At 42.6% G+C, this 20,574-nt stretch overlaps 1 protein-coding gene across 1 annotated transcript in view; it reads left to right on the forward strand.

Moving 5' to 3' along the window:
* Positions 1-16,827: 16,827 nt before the first annotated feature.
* Positions 16,828-20,574, forward strand: part of LOC308295415 (uncharacterized protein) — a gene marked incomplete at its 3' end in the record, with an annotated part of 80,319 nt that continues 76,572 nt past the window's right edge. The window contains 1 exon segment of the mRNA XM_080738470.1: positions 16,828-17,045. Coding sequence (XP_080594596.1) covers positions 16,951-17,045 — 95 coding nt within the window. The 5' untranslated portion in view covers positions 16,828-16,950.

The raw sequence follows: 20,574 nt of genomic DNA on the forward strand, positions 1-20,574 counted from the left end.
ACACTCATTGGCCGTTTCAGCCTTTCAGGATTAAACCCATGGGGCTCTGTTTTGATTGTCTTAAGTACCAGCTCTTATGCCTTAACTTAAAGTTTGGTGGTTGGAAACATTATGGACAGGCCTTTAAGTTAAACATGCAATGTATTGACAACGACCTCAGGAAACAACGAGTTCTCATGAAGTGGAATCACGTGTCTGACTCTGAAGTTTATTCAGACACATGATGAAGGTCATGGACAATGTTCTCAATAACCAGAGTTGTTCTGAGAGAGCTCCATGTCCCTCTGGCCTCCTCCTCACCACTGCCTTCTGGGTGTCAGCACCCAGCTTATGGAACACCCTGCCTATATGGTGTTAGCACCCAGCTTATGGAACACCCTGCCTATAGGGTGTCAGCACCCAGCTTATGGAACACCCTGCCTATATGGTGTTAGCACCCAGCTTATGGAACACCCTGCCTATATGGTGTCAGCACCCAGCTTATGGAACACCCTGCCTATATGGTGTTAGCACCCAGCTTATGGAACACCCTGCCTATAGGGTGTCAGCACCCAGCTTATGGAACACCCTGCCTATAGGGTGTCAGCACCCAGGTTATGGAACACCCGACCTATAGGAGAATGTAGGAATGGAATTGTTGCCGATATATTTTTTCCTGTGATCAATTATTCTGTATTTTCAAATAAAACCTGTATATTATGTTCTATATCAAGAATCTACTTGCCTTATTTATGTTTGTAAATGTGTGTATCAATTTACTAAAGGTTCGGCTAAGTTGTACATTTAACTTAAATTGTTATTCTTCATTATCATTAGTGTGGTTGCTATAGGCAAAAGTAAACCTGTTTTCATTTAATTTTTCTGTAATCCCAAAGCTCCATTGAGTTCAATGGACCTTTTCTGTCCATTTTCTGATTGGACAATATCATGTCCAATCAGACATGATTAGTCATGCTTCACATGACATCACAATGTCTAATATACAGTATATGGTAAGACGGAATTCATTTCCCAGAGGATTCCTCGCCTCGGTGCAACCACACTTGCAATTTCCCAGAATTGCTCCAAAACGTTGGTACCTTTCTACTCCTACATACTTACACCAAAAATCGATATTCAAACATCAATGTGTTTAGCTTACTGTTAGCGGGGCAGTTAAGGAGAACAATACTTCAGTTCTGGAAAGAAGCACCAAAATTTGACAGAGTGTACCTCTTGGGTCATTCTTTAGAAAAATCACATTAGACACTTAATTTTCAAAATGGCCACCAGTTTTAAAGATGGCCGCCTTTTCGGAAATGTTTTACAGTACGCCAGCCAGTTAATCGAATTTTCATAATATCAGAGTTGTTTTGCAGGTTTTAAAACATCCTGAGTTCATTTATTACACTTTTAGAGCAGCCAGAATAACCTTTCTGACTTTTGGTTGGGGTCTTTCCTCACCTGGGACCCCCCAGACAGACCCCTGAGCCTATTTCAGTAATCGCTCTGCTCCTGCTCCAGAACAATGTTAAATTAGATCTGAAATATGCTCTGAAATCAAAAATGAATAGTAGCAAATAACAGAGGTCTTCCACGGGGGGTCCGGGACCCCTGGGGGGGGTCCTCAGAGCTACTACAGGGGGCCTGCCAAATCTCGATGAGATCTTTTTTTATTTTTTTATTTTTTTATTTGAAACTTCGAATGTTTTTATGTATCCTGGTTTTATGTATTGTTCTTTGATGGTTTATTAGTATTCTCAGTATTATTTATAATGTTTTTGTGTTAAACAGTTATGGTTGACAGCTGTTACTGCAGGGATTGCAATAATGAAGGTATTGCAACTTTTCACTTTGAGCACATTTATTGCACTGCACTCACACTGACCACACACACACACACACACACACACACACACACACACACACACACACACACACACACACACACACACACACACACACACACACACACATACACTCACCCCAAAACCCTCACCTTATCCTCTTATAGAGCCCATGGTCAATTACGCCCAAAGAGATTCACTACAATACAGTAACTTCAGACATGCAGGATATATTTGTCTTCATCATCATCATCTTCAATGTCCAACCTAATAGTGTTGACACAGTCTCCACCATAGCATAGAGTGAAAGGCAGGTTATTTGAGCAGCTGCACCGTCCCTTACAACCTGCTTTGCAGACACATTTGATGAGCTCATGTACTGCCTTTGGAGCAGGGAGAGCAAGAAACCTGACTGGAATATACCCTCCACTCTCTGAATTCCATCTATTTTCTTCGATTGGTGGAAGCACAGGGCAATTTGTCAGGTATGATTTATCCTGCATTGTGACGGAGTTGGCACAGAGGTAATGTGATAGCAGTGCAGCACGAGTTGGAGGTAGCATCTCACCCTCCAAGTTCTTTGACAGAAATAGTTCCCATCTGAGTAATCCCAGGGTTGTTGGACCTTTTGAACTGTAAATGTTCCGACTGCAATGTTGATGGAAGCTCAACATTTATAAGCTCAGGAGGAATGGCCAATGACCTTGCCAAGGTCTTTGAAGCGGTTAATGGCTTGGTCATCATCATCATCATCAAGTAGACATTGACCCATGTATTTTTGGTGATTCCAACAAATGTTCTTCCCCAGTCAGCACCTGAAAAACTATGTACGCAAAGCACCTCACCGCTGCTCACCAGTTAAGAGTGGGGTGGCTCAGAGTAGATGACAGAGTACAGCAACTTGCAATGGGACTGGTGTACAAGATACACTACACCACTGTGATACCCAAGTACCTGTCAAAATACTTTATAAACGTTAAGGATGTCCATAATTACAACACCAGAGGCAGTGCCACAGATCACGTTCAACCCAGAGTCAACTCAAAGAAAGGGTCGAACTCGTTCTTCTGCTATACCACAAAAATGTGGAATGCCTTACCGAAGGCCATAAAGGAGTGTGGATCACTAGCATCCTTTAAAATTGCCCTAAAAAAACACTTACAGGCAGCAGCCGTTCACAACTGGTAAAAACCTAGCCCAACCCTACCCTCCCTGCCCCTTCCTTGTATATACTGTACTGATTGTTTAGACTTACTGTTACCTGCCCCTTCCTTGTATATATTGTATATACTGTACTTACTGATTGTATAGACCTACTGTTTTCTTTTTCTTTCTTTTTTTCTTTACATGTCTACTGCATAGTACTGTGTTCTATTTGTCTGTCATTCAATGTTATATGAGATACTTAAATGGTTTCCTGTTGAAATAAGCTTAGTCTTTTCATGGATCTCCTTTTAGTAGACCTTGTACCAGTGAACTGTACCGTCATGAATCTGTACATTTTCCTATGCAAACTTCTAATAAAGCCTTCAATCAATCAATCAAACCCTAGACATTTGTTACATCCAATAACTTGAACTCACTCGAATATATAAATTTCCTTTTTTTGTACCGGAGGCAGGGACTTGATAAAGCATCGGGGTATCAGCCTCTTCATGTGTTTGCACTTCTTCAAAATCATGTCCCTTGATGAAGGTATCGTATTATGATGCCTACTTTGTCATACCTGACAAATTGCCCTGAGCTTCCATCAATTGAAAAAAAATAGATGGAATTCAGAGAGTGGAGGGTATGTTCCAGTCAGGTTTCTTGCCCTCCCTGCTGCAAAGGCAGTACTTGAGCTCATCAAACGTGGCTGCCAAGCAGGTTACAAGGGACAGTGCAGCTGCTCAAACAATAACCTGCCTTGCACTCTCCGCCCTGCAAATGCTATAGTGGAAACTGTGAACACTATTAGGGAGGACATGTATAGTAGTGAATTTCTTTGGGTACAATTGACCTTTACTTTAAGAGGATATAGGGTGCGGGTTTTGGGGTGACGATAACAAAGAGGTGTGTGTATTGTGTTGTCAGTGTGAGTGCAGTACAATAAATGGACATGTTAGACTGCGCGCCCAAAGTGAGAAGTTGCAATACCTTAATTCTTGCAATCCCTGCAGTAACACCTGTGAACCTGTCTGTCTAACACACTCATGTTATAAATAATACTGAGAATACTAATAAAAACAGTTTCAAATGTAAAAAAAAAAAAAAAAAGAGAGAGAAAGAGAAAAAAAAAACGTCCCCATCAAGATTCGGCAGGCCCCCTGTAGTAACTCTGAGGATCCCCTAGGGGTCCCGGACCCCCTGTGGAAGACCCCTGGGTATTTGCTACTACTCATTTTCGCTTTCAGAGCCCAGTTAACAACTTTAATGCTTCAGTTATGATCTAATCTAACATTGCTTTGGAGCAGGAGCAAAGCGATTACTGAGATAGGCTCAGGGGTCTGTTTGGGGGGTCCCAGATGAGGAAAGACCCCAACCAAAAGTCAGAAAGGTTATTCTGGCTGCTTTAAAAGTGTAATAAATGAACTCAGGATGTTTTAAAACCTACAAAACAACTCTAATATTATGAAAATCAGACATTAACTGGCTGGCGTGCTATTCAGAGGCAGCCATCTTGGAAACATGGCAGCCATTTTGATTTTTCAGTGTCTAACGTGTTTTATCATAGGAACAACCCCTAAGGAGTACTTGTGAAAAGTTTTAGGTTTCTTTCCACTTGTGAAGTATTTTAGTGCAAAAATGCATTTATCTGCACCGCTATGTGGCGACGTGTGGGTGGCGCTGTAGGAAGCCTTTGAAAGTGCAAACTTTGAACAGGTATAGCTCATGCTCTGTTTGACGTACAGCAATGAAACCTGGAAACACGTATGCGTCTCCTCATGCCGAACAACTTTGACCTTTGACCTTTAGATCTCCCACCATATTGAATTATATGAAAAACAGTAAAAATCTATCTCCTCCTGGGATTTTTTGCGTTACGTGCACAAAACTTTTTTCACATGTAATTTGGACCTATACTGTATCTACACAGGCTATGGGGAGAGAAGTTTGTACGTTAAATCATTATTTTTTTAATAATTCAATGAATATTGCGGTTTAATGCAAATTATACTTCTGCCTCTAAATCATACATGCAAAGTCACATGTTCATGACATTTGGCAAAGATGTAGAGGGTTAGTCCAAATATCACTGAAACCAATCTTATTTCCATTGGCCAAAGGGGGGCGTTATACGAAGCGTTTGAAAATTCAAACTTTAAATGGGCTTAAGTCATGCCTCGTTTGGCTTGAAGACATGCAACTTGCTTACATGTGTGCCTTGACTCAAGAGGAACCCATCTGTGTCTTTGTCAAGTAAGCTCCGCCCTTAGATTTTCCTCCATTTTGAGCAGTTTGTAAAACTCTTAAACACGTGCGTTTTCACGTGTCACGTGCACAGAACTTTTTTTTATATGAACTTTGAACCAATATCTAAAGATCTGTCTAATCGGATTTCTTTTTAAATTGAAACATTCTTACATTCTTAATAATTCAATGAATATTGCAGTTTTATGCAAATTATTCTTCTGCCTCTAAAACATACATGCAAAGTCACATTTTCATGATGAAATACTGTTGAGGGTTAGTCCAAATATCACTAAAACCAATCTTACCCCATTTGGTCAAAGATATCATTTTGAGCAGTTTGTAAAACCTTTAAACCCGTTTTTATCCTGGGATTTTTGAGCAATTTGCATTCTACACGCAATTTTAGGACCTTTATCTAACATGCCTATGTAGTAGAGCCCTGCACAGGCCTAAAATGTGGGCCCGGGCCCGGCCCTGGCCCGTGGACTTCAGTCCAGGCCCGGCCCGTGGCCCGTTTGGTGCCGCTATTTAAAGCCCGAGCCCGGCCCGAAGCCCGTCGCCTTATTATTAATTAATTATTTGTGTGCGTGGCTTTCACTGCTGTGCGCTGCAGCTGCACTCTCAAGGGGAGTCCATACTGTCACAGACCACCGAAATTTGCGTCGGAAAGGTCCAGTTCAACTACAAAATGACATCTCTTGCAACTTCTGAAAAGGATTACTCATAATTTGAGTTCGGAAAGCTGCACGCACGTCAGAAAGTCGAAACTTTCCGACGAAAACTATGGTCGGAGAGGACGGAGACTGAGAGACGTATGTACAGCCCTCTATACTATAGCTGTGCTCGTCTTGCGCTCTGATTAAAAGAAAGAAGTCAACACAACAGCACAGCAAGTAATTACACACACATCACAACGCAAGAAATCTTCCTCCACCCACCGTTTGTTATGTTACTGTATATCTTCACAGCAATTAGATATTGATATTATTGTCGGCTTGCCGCCCGTGGTTTCAAGCCATCTCGTAAAATACAGAGTACCGTCCAGTACTAAAGAGTAAAGACGCACGCACGCATCCCGTAACTGATACGGGACTCGGGAGGTCGGGGAATCATTACAGGGCGATTTATTTGAGAAATGACGGTGAAATGGGTGAAACTACAGTAGTGCTCCTAATGTTCTAGTCTCGCTGTGTATGTACACGCAGAGTCGCAGAGTAGACTTGTGTGAGTGTGTGAGAAGAAAAGCCGTCGCCCTCGGCTCGTTGCGGCTCTCCATTGGCTAATGTACTCATGTCACGACCAATCAGAGCCGTGTTGCTATAGATACGGATAGAGCCCATAGCCTAGAAGGCTATTAGCCTAGAAGGCTATGGGAGGCAGGCAGGCAGCACTCACTCACACACACCACACTCCATTCTAAGCGCACACACAGAGACGTCATGTGTGAAATTCACAGCGCGAAATGTTCCGAGCATGGTTCTGAGCCCGGGCCCGGCCCTAGGCCCGTTGGTGAGTTTCTAAACGAGCCCGAGCCCGGCCCGTTTTGGCGGGCCGGGCCGGGCCCTGGTCCCGGGCCCGGGTCCCGTCGGGCTTGCAGGGCTCTACTATGTAGTACAATTTTAATAATAATAATAATAATATAAATAAAAACTAGCTGTAAGCAGCAATAAAGTGGCCAAAACCGCCTCAAATCATGAACACAGCCTGCGATGTGCGTGAGATTTTGCACACACATTCTCACTAGGTCAAGGAAAAGATGCCCTTCTCACATTGGCCTTTTATAGCGCCACCAGTGGGTCAACTTTTTCATAACACATTTTTGGAACAAAATGCCTCAAATCATACCGTTAAGTTCATGTAATAACACTGCTTGTCTGCATTGTAGTTTGATTACCATTTTACGTCCGTAACGTCTAAGAAAGCACTGCCCGCAATCTTGATATGTTGTACTATAGCCATTGTTTTTTTGGCTTGAAGCGAGCCCACAACTGTTTTGAAGGAACAATATTTTCTAGTTAAATGATGTGATTGTAAATTGTATACCGTATGTTTAATTTTCTATAGGTCATAGGGAGATGGTTTTAGAGCAGAGTAACGCATATTAAATGATATGATTGTAAATAGTATATGTTTATTTTCTATAGGTCAAAGGGAGATGGTTTTAGAGCAGAGGTCTATTAAATCAGTAAATTGTATAATATGTTTAATTTTAATGGAGCTATAGTTAAGTTGTGGTGTGGACTCTGCCATCCACTGAATTAGAAAGATGTCTATCGGCCCGGGGGTAAGCACTTTTAAATATGAACGTTTATCGTGTGGGGCAAATGAGATATCTGTCTGTCTTGTAAATCATAGCAAATTGTTTGCTAATGGCTAACAGTTTGCTAACGTCAATTTCTAAGCACCACACCCTGCAGTAATGCAGTGTTTCACAACTTTTTCCTGCCAGGGCACACTTTTTACAGCCATAAGATCCCAGGGCACATCTAGATAAACGGTGTGTGTGACTATCTTCAAAATGTTTGCCCCTTTCTTATATTATTTTACAATTTGGCCAATGTTTTACCCGTTTGTATATAGTTTGTTGATTACTTTTGATGCAGTAATGGTCTTTTTTCTTTTCTTTCTTGAAGTATTAAAAAGCTTTTAAAAGTCCTTAAAGGGGAAATCCAGGCTAAAACATATGCCCCCCTTAATTTGCCTTTTATCATGATTGTTCCTACCTGGTTTGGTGGATTTCTGTTATTGTCGCCCCTCTTCTGAGATCTCCCGACCCCTCCTCACAGCTAAAATGGGGCTAAATGTAATTCAGCCAAAAGAATTTTGGCCATTCCAAATTTTGCTTTTTTTTAATATATATTTTTATTGTTTTTTTTTTGTTTTTTTTTACACATCAGACAATACATATAATCACACACATTCACACATACATACATATACCACCTGCACATGCCCAACACATGACATTGTTCACATCAACCTTCTCTTCTCTTTTCTTTTACTTTTTCTTTTCCTTTCCTCCTCCCGTTCTCTCTTTCTCTTTAGCCACACATTCCCTTTAGGTTCTTGTTTCCATGGCGTTCATGTACTCCTCCCAAAGCCGGTCAAAGTCACTCTGTCTACCTCTAACCACATAGGTTAGCCTCTCCATCCCGATAGAGTTCATGAGCTCCCTATGCCACATCCTCAATGTTGGGGCTTCAACACTTTTCCAGCATAATGCCACAGCTCTTCTAGCTTGGAGAAGTCCAAAGTCAAAGATTTTAGTTTGCTTTGCTGAATGTATAAAGTTCCTTGGGTGAATTCCAAGTATACAGAGCTTAGCACTCAGTGGAACGGTAATTTTAAAGATCCCTGACATACACTTGGGCCTTTTCCACCGGCAAAGAACCGGTTCCGGTTCTTTCTCCCGCCTATGGGATGAACCAGAGGTGTGCTTTTCCACCGAGAACCGGAGTTGGTTCCGATCCGTAAAAGTTGGTTCGGAAACGGAACCACAAAATCCTTGTTTTTGTGGTTCCAGAGCCAAATCCTTGGCTCTGGTTCAATCTGGTGGAAAAGCAAACCGGTTCGCAAGAACGAACCAAGGTTCCCAAGAAAGCTGAACCGGCACTGGTTCTGGAACCGGTTCTTTGCCGGTGGAAAAGGCCTCTTTATGACTTCATTCCAAAATATTTGCATCTTAGGACACTCCCACATACATTGAAATAAGGTACCTTTCTCAATTGAACACTTGGTACAGATATCTGGAATGTTGGCGGACATAATATGGAGTTTGACAGGAGTTATGTATGTTCTCATTAACCATTTATATTGGAGTAATTTAAACTAGGGACGCGGTATCGGTACTCGCAGTATCGGTACTCGCCCCGATACCGGTCTATTTTGCTGTACTCGTACTCGTCCGATATTGCTCACGGCAGCGCCAGATACCATTTTGTTTCATAAATATGTTGGTAACAACATATCAAAAGTCCAAAGACACAGTTTTGTGTGTGTTTACTAATGAACAGTGTTTTTACCTTCTCTCACTCTAGGCATGACAACATAATTATTTAAAGCATTTTATTTTCGAGCGCCACACACTATTTAAGCACTTGTACAGAAACTTAACTTACAGTATCGGTATTCGGTATCGGCAAGTACTCAAATTAAATACTCATACTTGTACTTGGTCAGCAAAAAAGTGGTATCGGGACATCCCTAATTTAAACCTTGTATTAATTGTCTGTTTTTTGCTTTTACACATGTCTGTTTCCACTCTGCGTCATCAATATCTTCCCGAATGTCCAATTTCCATGCATTTAATTTATCTATTGCCGAATCAGTACTATATTCAACCAACAGACCCCACTCCCTTCTAGATTTAACATTTTCTCAAGTATTGACAGGGGTGGAATAAACATCACGTTGTCACATTTTGTTGACATAAAGCTTCTTAACTGTAAATATTTAAAAAAAATGTTCATTAGGAATTTGATATCTCCGACATAAGTGTTCAAATGAGGACATAACTCCGTCTTCATAGAGGTCCATTATTTTTTGAATACCATTAATATGCCACAGCTTAAAACCTCCATCGTTTCTGGCCGGAATAAAATGTTCATTACCCCATATAGGAGAAAATTTAGATAGTATAGGCATATCACTCATGTTTATGAGCTGCAAACCAAACTGAGATTGTATTTTTTAGGAAAGGATTTTTGGTACGTTTTTTTATTGTTTTAACATCTGACGAATATATATATAAATGTAATGGTAGGTTTGAAATAGATGCTTGTTCGATGCCTACCCACCCCGGGGGTGAAATAGTATTAAAGTAATACGATGCAGAGGTTAGTTGGGCTGCCATATAATACCATCTAAGATTGGGCAGTTGGAGTCCCCCTCTTTCATAAGGCACAAGGCATAACAAATTAAGACGTAGTCTGGCTTTCTTACCATTCCAGATAAATTACTACTTTAGATAGGTTGTCAAAGAACGTATTTGGGAGTGGCAATGGAATTGTTTTGAAAATAGTATAGAAATTTGGGTAAAATGGAAATTTTTATTTTTTTATTTATTCTTCCAATCATCGATATGGGCAAATTGGACCATCGGTCTAGTGTTTCAATTGTTTTGTCCACCAGAGGGTTATAATTTGCTGGAACTATTTCCCCAATATGAGGGGTAATCTTGATACCCAAGTACTTAAAACCTTCCGTAGTTGTCATAAAGGGGGTGCTTATTATGTCTTTCTTCGCTATTAAGGAACATTAGGACTGACTTTGAATTGTTGATTTTATATCCAGAGAAATCTCCAATTCCAAAGTAACTTTTTTCTTCACACATTCCCTTACCGTTCCACTTAAAAGTCCTTAAATTGTGGCTTCACTGTCAAATTTCAAAGGGCACACCAAAGCATCTCAAAGGGCACACCAAAGGTCCGTGGCACACTTATAACACTGCAGTAGTGTAATGTAGTGGTTCTCAATGTGGGGTCTGGGGACCCCCAGGGTCCTTGAGGGAGTTCCTGGGGGTCCCCATCAAAATGATAGTTAGGAACCAAACAGGTGTACAAACAGGTCCATTTGGGTCCATTTGGTTCCATTTTGGTTACTCAGTTATATTAACATTGATTTTACAATATAAATTAGGGTCTCAGATAGAAATAACATTAAATGGGGGTCTGTAGCCCAATGCATGTAAGCTGGGGGTCCTTGAAATTAAAATGGTTGTGAATCACTGCTAGAGCGGTAAAACATCTTCTCTTATGGGGGTTCCCTACCTCTGTGTACCTGGCTTATCTTTTCAAATGGGGGTCCACAGGCTAATAAGTGTCAATTTGGGGGTCCCTGATATGAAAACAAAAAACAAAACACCACTGGTGTAATCAGTTAGTTTTAATGTTTTTTTTATTTACTTCCTGTCAGTTTAGTCTATTATTATTTTTGTAGCTTTGAGCAAAATGGTCTCTATCAGTGATTCTCAACAAGGATATTTCACATTCTCACAATTAATTGGCAAATCTCTCCAAGCCCTCCATCGTCGCTTCCAGACATCCTGGTTCTCCATACATCTGGCCAGCTCAATGGTGCTTGGCATCCTCGTGCCCATGTGTTGGATCCCACAGCACCAGTAGATCAGCTGTTTTCACTATAGTACATTTTATAGATGATAAATACAAAACGAACAGTTTTGGACATACAAGGTTTCCACCCGACAACGACGATATGCTATGAATATAAGGTGCTGGGAGTGAAAATTATAATGTACCGGTAGGGGTGCCTCGGGTTAAAAAAATATTCATGGGGTGCCCTGAGACAAAAAGGTTTGGGAACCCCTTCCATAGAGGTTAGGGTTAGGGTTAGGGATAGGTTAGTGTCGGAATGGAGACATGTCAGAATGGAGACATGTAACCCAAGGACAAATATTTGTGTTCTATAATGAAGGGATGTGGGGAATTGTAATGAGCTCCGAGTTGCTGAATGCCCTTTCACCTTTTAAGGCAAACCTCGACGCCGTCCGGAACCCTCCTCAGGTCCTAAGCCCAAGAAGTTACCAGATCTTTTTTAATAAACACTGTCACTAACACTACACTATACCTTTAAGTTAACACAAACAGGTGTTATAACCTTTCTCATTTGTATAAACCTACTATTACTGTATATGCACCTATTACTGTACAAATACACCTTTCTCTGAATAAAGACTGAACTGTCTAATGAGACCCTCTTTAACTGGTGAATATTATTACTAGGGCTGGGATGCGATTAAAATTTTTAATCTAATTAATTACAGGCTCTGTGATTAATTAATCGCAATTAATCGCATTTTAATCGCACAACAATATTTGACCTGAGAAGCATTTTTTTTCAAGTAAAACACATTTTGTTGTACGAGTGAATCAACAAGTGAGTTTTTTAAATCTAAATTTCGCATCCACTGGGCCAAGCAAAGCGCTCTGATGGGCTACTTCTCCCTTTGCGTTTGTTTTCTCTTCTTGGTTGGTGCATCGCTATGATCGGTATGCCCGAAACTGAAGGTTATGTGGTGCAAAAACTAAGTGCGATTAAAATGCGTTAATTTTTTTAATCGCGTTAATTTTCTGTAATTAATTAATCGCAATTAATCAGTTAAAGTCCCAGCCTTAATTATTACCTTCTACAGCGACTTTATTTTATAGACCAAGAATATTGCACCTTTCTTGAGAAATGTAGACCATAGGTCTAGATGGAGAATGCCAAAACCACAAAGACAGTATAAAGTGTGAAACTGTTAAACCTTGTAGCTTTCTCCCAGGGGCTGTTTATGGAGAGAAGCAGCTTGACTTATTTAATACAAAGAGCCCACTGCGGACAAACTGTCCGTCCGGTTAGGGTTGGGAATTTGTATTTTATTGTCTGCCAAGCATACCCAACTGACACCTGCACGCGCAGTGTCAGTCTCTGAGAAGGTGAAAAGACTTTTAAATTAAGAAAATATACTTGTTGATTCTTACCAAAAGTCTAACTCAGCTCCACAGCCAGAAGTTACTTCGAGTGCCCTGAGGTACTAACACCTCTTTCCCATGGAAGCGGAACTTCCCCGAAGGGAAGTTAAAAAGTCAAAACCTTAAAAGTTGTAAACTCTAGAAAATGACTTCAGACAAACACCAGATAAAAGTGAATAATAAATCTTTAGTGAATGAAGACAGTTACAAATTAAAAATCACCAATACAATAATTGGCAATGAAAATAACAAAGAGAAGTACAGTATGAGTACTTAACTAAAACAGAGTCAAAACTCTCTAAGTAGATAGACAGGAACAAGTGGTGCAGAAATTGCACTAAGTACAAAAAGGTCCATCCCCGGCCCCTTCGGGCCAGGGATAGCTGCAACAACTCAACACACTCTCTACAGACTCAGACTAAACAGGAGACACGAAGCAGTCTCCTTTATACAGAACTCCGTCGCGTCACGGTGACGTGATTTACACACACAGAACTTTTTAGCACACACACGTTGTCACGCGCCTGTGCACGTACATGCCCTAACACGCACATCTTTGCAAAATCAAACAGTCAAGGTCAGGCTAGGACTCCCCTATTCATGCGAGATTGGGGAGTGTCCGCTCTCGTTTTAGAAGTCTCTGGGAAACACGCTCTCCCCCAGGATGTCGTATCTCATGTTGACGGATAAAAGATAACGGCTCGTTAGCACGGCCAGCTGCGCTGAGGAGTCCAAACAAGTTCAAGGCCATCTTGGTGCTGGATGCACGAACACAGAGCAGCCCCGTCCTTCTCTCTCCATTCAGTACACACAGTGCATAGGGCCTCAAAGGACAGGGTGCCACATTCTTGGGGTCACAGGCGGGACCCCTAACAGGAATAAACACCCGAAATTGATATAAAAAGCACCCAAAAACGGGTAAAACCCCCCCAAAAAATGCACCCGCCCTATGGGCGGGTGGACACACTTAATTCCTTGCAACACCCTAGATATTGGTCAAATTACGCCTCTGCACACAGTCACATTATGCACGGGCCGGTCCGGAGGTGAGGTCACGGTGTGGTCAGGTGGACCGGAGGTGGAATTTTTGCGTGCGCACAAGGGCCTCTTTATTTCCCCTTGCCCAGGGGCCTCATGTCACATAAATCTGGGCCTGGGGATGTGGAACCAAGCTGACTCAATGTGTGGTGTTAGTTTGTGTGTGTGTGTGTGTGTGTGTGTGTGTGTGTGTGTGTGTGTGTGTGTGTGTGTGTGTGAGTGTGAGTGTGTGTGTGTGTGTGTGTGTGTGTGTGTGTGTGTGTGTGTGTGTGCGTGCATGTGCGTGCATGCGTGCACGTGCAGACTATTTCAGGACAGCAGGAAGCTCGCCACAATGCCAGCATCTGCCACAAGTACACAAAGAAAAATAGTTTCAGTAAATGAACAGGAACACACACACACACACACACACACACACACACACACACACACACACACACACACACACACACACACACACAGGTAACATGTAACATCATACGCTATGTAACACGTGAGCTTGTAGATCTGCTATCTTCGGAACATTTTGGAAGATTTTACTTTGGTTCTTTTTTTGTACTTAAACCTTGGTATTTTTTGTATTTTTATTTTGATGCCAATACTTTTGTACTTTCATTTCGAATATTGTACTGGTATTTTTTACTTGTATTAAAAAAAATCAAACAGTTTGAAGTGAGCTGTGCATTTGAGCAGTTCATTTCATCAAGCTACACTGTGTGTGTGTGTGTGTGTGTGTGTGTGTGTGTGTGTGTGTGTGTGTGTGTGTGTGTGTGTGTGTGTGTGTGTGTGTGTGTGTGTGTTTGTGCGTGCGTGCGTGCGTGCATGTGTGCTCAAAAACCTTCCAGCACTGGTAACAGAGTAAATGGAAGCATTCTGTAAGTGCTGCTCTCAGCCACCAGTGGGCAGCAAATCCTCTAATAGCAGGAAGCTGTAAGAATGAGTAGTAATGGGAATGCCCGGGCACAAGCATGTGTGTTTTAAAGATATGTTTTGGGGCTTTTATGCCTTTATTGATAGGACAGTAGAGCAGTAGACTGACAAGAAATTGGGAGAGAGCTGGGGAGTGACATGCGGCAAAGGTAGTCGGGATTGGGACTTGAACTAGCGACATGCTGTGGTATGCACCTGGACCGATAGGCCAGGCCCCTTAAACTGAAGTTTAAGCAAATTATAGGCCTACACATTTAGCTGGGGACCCCTTGGAACCTGGAACACCTGTTGAACATGGGGCATAATTGATGCAGACATAATTGACCAATCAATCGTTCAAGTGTGTGTGTGTGTGTGTGTGTGTGTGTGTGTGTGTGTGTGTGTGTGTGTGTGTGTGTGTGTGCTTGCGTGCATGCGTGCGTGTGCTAGTTGGTTGTGAGGGGCCTTCAAATGGCCGGCCTCTCCAAAAGGCATGGACGGATTAACCCCCGCGAGGGCCCCTGGCCGATAATCTTTTAGGGCCCCCCCACCCCCCACCAGAACCCCTCCTCCCTCCCGACACACACTATCCAGCTTGGATTTTAAGCCATGATGATCATCTGGGCATTTTTGATAAAAATATACATTTAATTTTTGTAAATTGTCAATGACCATGCGGTCCAGTTCCCCCAAGGGCCCCTGAGAGCCAAGGGCCCCTGGCAACGGCCCCACCGGCCCAATGGTTAATACAGCCCTGCCAAAAGGAGGGCCAAACAGTTAGCAAGGTCTGTATCAGGCGGGTTTCCTTTACCCATGATTGTTGTCTGCTGTGTTTGACATGTACGCCAACACAACAGTATTGTATAGCCTATATATGTTCTGCCCTACATGCACTTTGTAACTGGCTGTTTTCCTAATTATCTGACTGATAATGTTCATGTACGTCCTTTGTACATTCTTGTACTTCTGCTTATGTGGACATAAATACACATTTCAAACAGGGACGTGCAGAGAATGTTAGAGAGGCAGGGGCTGAAATTTCTAAATGGGCCTTTTGATGAAAATATCGAAAGCGCGACGCGTTGTGAGCTTGGAGGTTGGCTATTTTTGGTGCTTGATACCACACTGAACTAAGAAAGCTCCCTTCAGGTATGGCATGGAAAGAGGGCATTTGCATTTCTTTCACCATATAGAACAAACTAACTGCATTCATGATCTGGAGAGGACACTTTTTACTAACCTCGCATCACCAGGCTTTCCGCTGGGGGAAAGCCTGGTCTTCGTTTACTAAACGGGCCGTTTGATCCGGTCTAGACCGGATGGGCTCCTACGTCATTTTGTATTCAAAACGGACTACACTTTGGCAGGAAACACCAAATCGGAAACAGTTTCAACCCAGTAGCGCATGCGCAAGTCGTTAGCGCATGCGCAAGTAGGGGTTAAAACTGTTTCCGATTTGGTGTTTCCTGCCAAACTGTAGTCCGTTTTGAATACAAAATGACGTAGGAGCCCATCCGCTCCCGACCGGATCAAAAGCCCGAAATTGGAAGCCGTCCCAGGCTACTTTTTACAGACTGATAAAAGGGCAGGGGCTCAAGCCCCCTTTGATGTCTATGTGTGCACGTGCCTGATTTCAAATGTGCTCTAAAAAACCTGGCTGCAAGTTTGCAACTATACTGCGTTAGTTAGCTGAATTAAACATAGTAAGTAAGTTCCCACCAGTGTAGTGAATCCAGTCCATCCCCTCTTTCTGGCAGAAAGCCTTGAGGGGGTTGAGTACGTCTTGGTTCGGTTTCCACCCTCCTCCTCCTTCTCCTCCTCCTCCTCTGAACAGCCAGGGAGGTGGAGCTCTGAGTCTGTCCGCTGAGCAGTGCGCCCTGCCCGGACACAGCAGCCCCAGCGTCCCGCTCCGCCTGCATGTCTGCTGCGCTTCTTCTGCACGGTGCACGCACGCACGGGCAGCCCCGATCATCCAGCAGCACTGTTTTATACACACGCACGAAGAGAGTGCTTGTTGTTTGTCTCTCTATGTCGTGACGCCCACAAAACTGACAAGAAGAAGAACAAGAAGAAGGATCTTTACATGAAAACCGCGTCCGTTTAGTTTCAGGTTTAGTTTATTGTTTTGAGCCTTGTCTTTCTTTGGCTCTCTGGGTTTTTTTGGGGTGTTTTTGTTTTTGGGGGGAGGAGGAGAGAGAGGAGGGAGAGCCTGCTGCAGGCGGTTCGAGCCCCGCGGTGGCTTTTTTTGGTGGTCCCTGAGGTTGTCCCACACCACACACACTCCTGCGAGGAAAGTTTCTACCATCTTCATCATGGCCAACATGAGAGCGATCAACCTGGACACCTACGGTCTGTCTCTGCTGACGGCCAAAGAGGACATCCTGAACCCCAGGTCCTCCACAAACTGGTAAAAGAAAAGAAAAAACTACACTTTTATACGAGTGTTTCTCCCAACTTCCACATTTCAAGGTCTCCACCTTAACTCTGACAGTGTACAAATGGAACCAAATGAACCTTGGGGTTAATTTGGACACTGTCAGAGAGGAGTACAGACCTGTATGGATCAATTTAGACCCCCTAAAAGGAACCCACAGAGTCTCACTGTTTTATAGTATAAAGCTTATAGCCTACGAAGCAGTGGTTCTCAAAGGGAATTACAGATAGGCCTACTCTGTGGGCTCAGTATAAAGTGTATACATCTTGAATCTATGAACAAAGTTTATACTGAGCCAACGTGCAGTAACAAGTCTAGCAAATAATGCAAGGGGTTTAAAATTGTTTTAATTTGGCAGACAAATGAGTTGATCATCATATTAGGCTTTTTGACATTGCACTATTAGGTTGTGTTGGTAGTTTCTGAGTATTTTGCTTTGTTTAACAATGACAGTGTACTGTTGTGCTACAACTGGACAACTGAATTTCCCCCTTGGGATAATGAAGGTATCTATCTATCTATCTATCTATCTATCTATCTATCTATCTATCTATCTATCTATCTATCTAACTAATATCCTGTTTGTTTATATAACTAGTCTCCTCCACCAACTGGTCTCTCTGTCTACACCAACACTGTGAGCTTGTAGATCAGCATCCTTTTTTTGGCTGATGTCCGCCTGCAGAAATATGGATGCTGGCTGGGGTTGAAGAAGTGTTTAATAACTAAACTACACCCTTTTTGTGTCTCCTGGTTACTCCAACTGTTTGTGTATAACCAAGTCCCTCCAATAACTGGTACAAACTACAACCGTATAAAATAACTGTATCTTTACATGGTGTAACAACGCTGTAAAAATGCTGTAAAAATCACACCTGTGTGAACTGAGTGGTGCAGTCTGCGCAACAGCACTCTGTTTGTTTGTGTTGTGTGTGTGTGTGTGTGTGTGTGTGTGTGTGTGTGTGTGTGTGTGTGTGTGTGTGTGTGTGTGCGCACGCACGCACAACAGCGCCACTTGCATATGTGCGGCGTGTGCGTGTGCTACAGACATAGGCAGATACAGACTCACTCCTATATGAGCGATGAATGCACCGCTCAAAACATAGGACTAGTTATGGTAGCAGACATCACCACTCACAACAGACAGAGAAGTAAACGCATGGTATCCTTGTTGGTGTATTTGGGTAAACAGAGCCTATGAACTTAGTAAATGCACGGCATTCGTTGCAACACGTAGTAAATTTGTGGTTTTTGACTGGCGTAATTTGTTTACCGAATTAGGCCAATCAAAAACCATGAATGTACTCAGTGTAGGCCTATATATATATATATACAGTAAGTACATTTGTGGTATTGTTGGTGAGTTTGGGTTGCCAACGCAGTTCAATAATTGATGTGTGGTGATGGAAGTGTTGTGTAACCGGAGAGCTTGTTTTAATTAATCCTCCATGAGGACTGCATACTGAGGAGCTAACATAACAGCACAGCACAGTGCAAACTGCGAGACGTGTAACTGCTGCTATGCTGCACACATTATACAGTCAGACAAGAAATAATCAGACGATTAGTTGACTTGGTACTTTGCTGTTTCACTCACAAAACATGAAAATAAGGCAACCTATGTGGCCTCTATTGTACAGTGTGTGAGTGTATGTGTGTGTGTACAGTATGTATTGGTGTTGATTGAACTAAGGCTGTCATGATTATCACATTTGACATGACGATTAATTGTCACTCAAATAATATGTCGTTGACATTTACATTTCTGTTTGTCTTGTGGGCTTTGAAGTTGCTTTGAACATTGAAAGTGGAAATAGGCTATCACAACGCGTCCGCGTTGTGAGCTTGTAGATCGGTGTTGTGAGCTTGTAGATCGGCTAATTCCACTATTTTTGAAAATGTTTGAAAATATATGAACATTTTTCAACATGGGATCGATCATGAGGCTTATGACAAAATAATTGCGATTATGTCAAATAGTTGCGATTAGACGATGATGTAGTAATTGTCACAGGCCTAGGTTGTACTGCATGTACGTACATATGTCGGTGTGTTCAGATATATACAGTAAGTGGTCAGTCCATATCCATGTCATTGTTATACAAGGGTCTTCAACAGGGGGTCCGGGACCCCCAGGGTTAGACTAGGAGTATTGACGGTTCAAGAGGTTAAATATCTGAAAACACAAATTGACATGAATCCAACATACACTGATGATTGTGCTGTCAAACAATGAAATTATATGGAATCTATGAGAAGGTTGTGGGGGTCCCTGCTTCATCTCTCTCTCTCAACTAAGGGGTCCTTGGCCTGAAAACGTTGAAGACCCCTGCTATAATGCACAATAACCTGACAGTGAATGGGAACATGTGAACATGACATTGATAAGTCCAGATACACCAAATATGTCTGTAGTTGGACGTGAGACAGTATATAGGCTACAGTGAGTCAGACTGTGTGCAGTTTCTGCAGTAACACTTTATTGTTTGGAAACTTCTTGTTTCAATGTGTGAGCTTCAGTTTCCCCCCTCCCTTGTCTTCTGACGTCGTTATATTATTGATGCTGCTGATTTTAAGTTTGCTTTCTTTCTCTTCGTGAACAAGAACATAGTTAGTTGTTGTTTTTTTTTCGTAGTTTGAAAAGTGTTCATCTCCTTCTCTCCGCCACCGAGATCGGAGCCTCGCGACGGCGACAGCTCGTTCTCAAAGGTGATGACAGCCGACACTCGTGTTGTGTCTGGCACAACACGCCCTGAAGTAGTTCGTTCAGGGCGTGTTGTGCCATGCGCTAGCGCATTGTGTCCACATAAGGCGTTTCCTGTACCACTGGGCATGGGCACACCCCCGAGGCGCAAGTTGCTTGGCACTCAGCATCAAGGTTTGGATCGGGGGGGGGGGGGGGGGGGTTAGATCACCACTACTGGCTTCTCGAGTCACCGCTCCAAGAGATGGGTCAAAAGGCGGAGAACAAATCTCGCATACAGCAATGTTTGTGGCAAATAGTAGGAATCTAAATCTTAACACCATGCGACGTGGCGCAAAGTTGTACCGTAGGGCCTTGACAGTGGTGGAAAAAGTACTATGATTTTGTACTTAAGTACAGTTCTTAAGTGAATGTACTTAGTTACTTTACACCACTGGGCCCTGAGAGGTACAGTAACTCTGAGGATTTTGCAGTTCAGAGGGCCCATTCTGTCTGTCTGTCTGTCTGTACGTCTGTCTGTCAGTCTGTCAGTCTGTCTGCAGGGACATGCTGGCCATTGGGAAAAGCGGGACAACTCCCGAATGGCCGGTTCATTCCCCGCCAGTCCAGGCCGGCCATTAGGAAACCTCGTATATCCAAGAAGTTTCAAATTTGTAAATTTGTTTTGCAAAGTAAAGCCCTGCTTCATCATACAAGGCCGTCGCACAAAGTAGTGAAAACAGCAGATCTACAAGCACGTGCGAGGCGTTGTGTGCTTGTAGATCGGCTGTTTTCACTAGTTTAAATCATTTTTAAAAT

The sequence above is a fragment of the Nannobrachium achirus genome (genome assembly GCF_963921795.1).
Source record: "Nannobrachium achirus genome assembly, chromosome: 12".
Lineage (NCBI taxonomy): Eukaryota > Metazoa > Chordata > Actinopteri > Myctophiformes > Myctophidae > Nannobrachium > Nannobrachium achirus.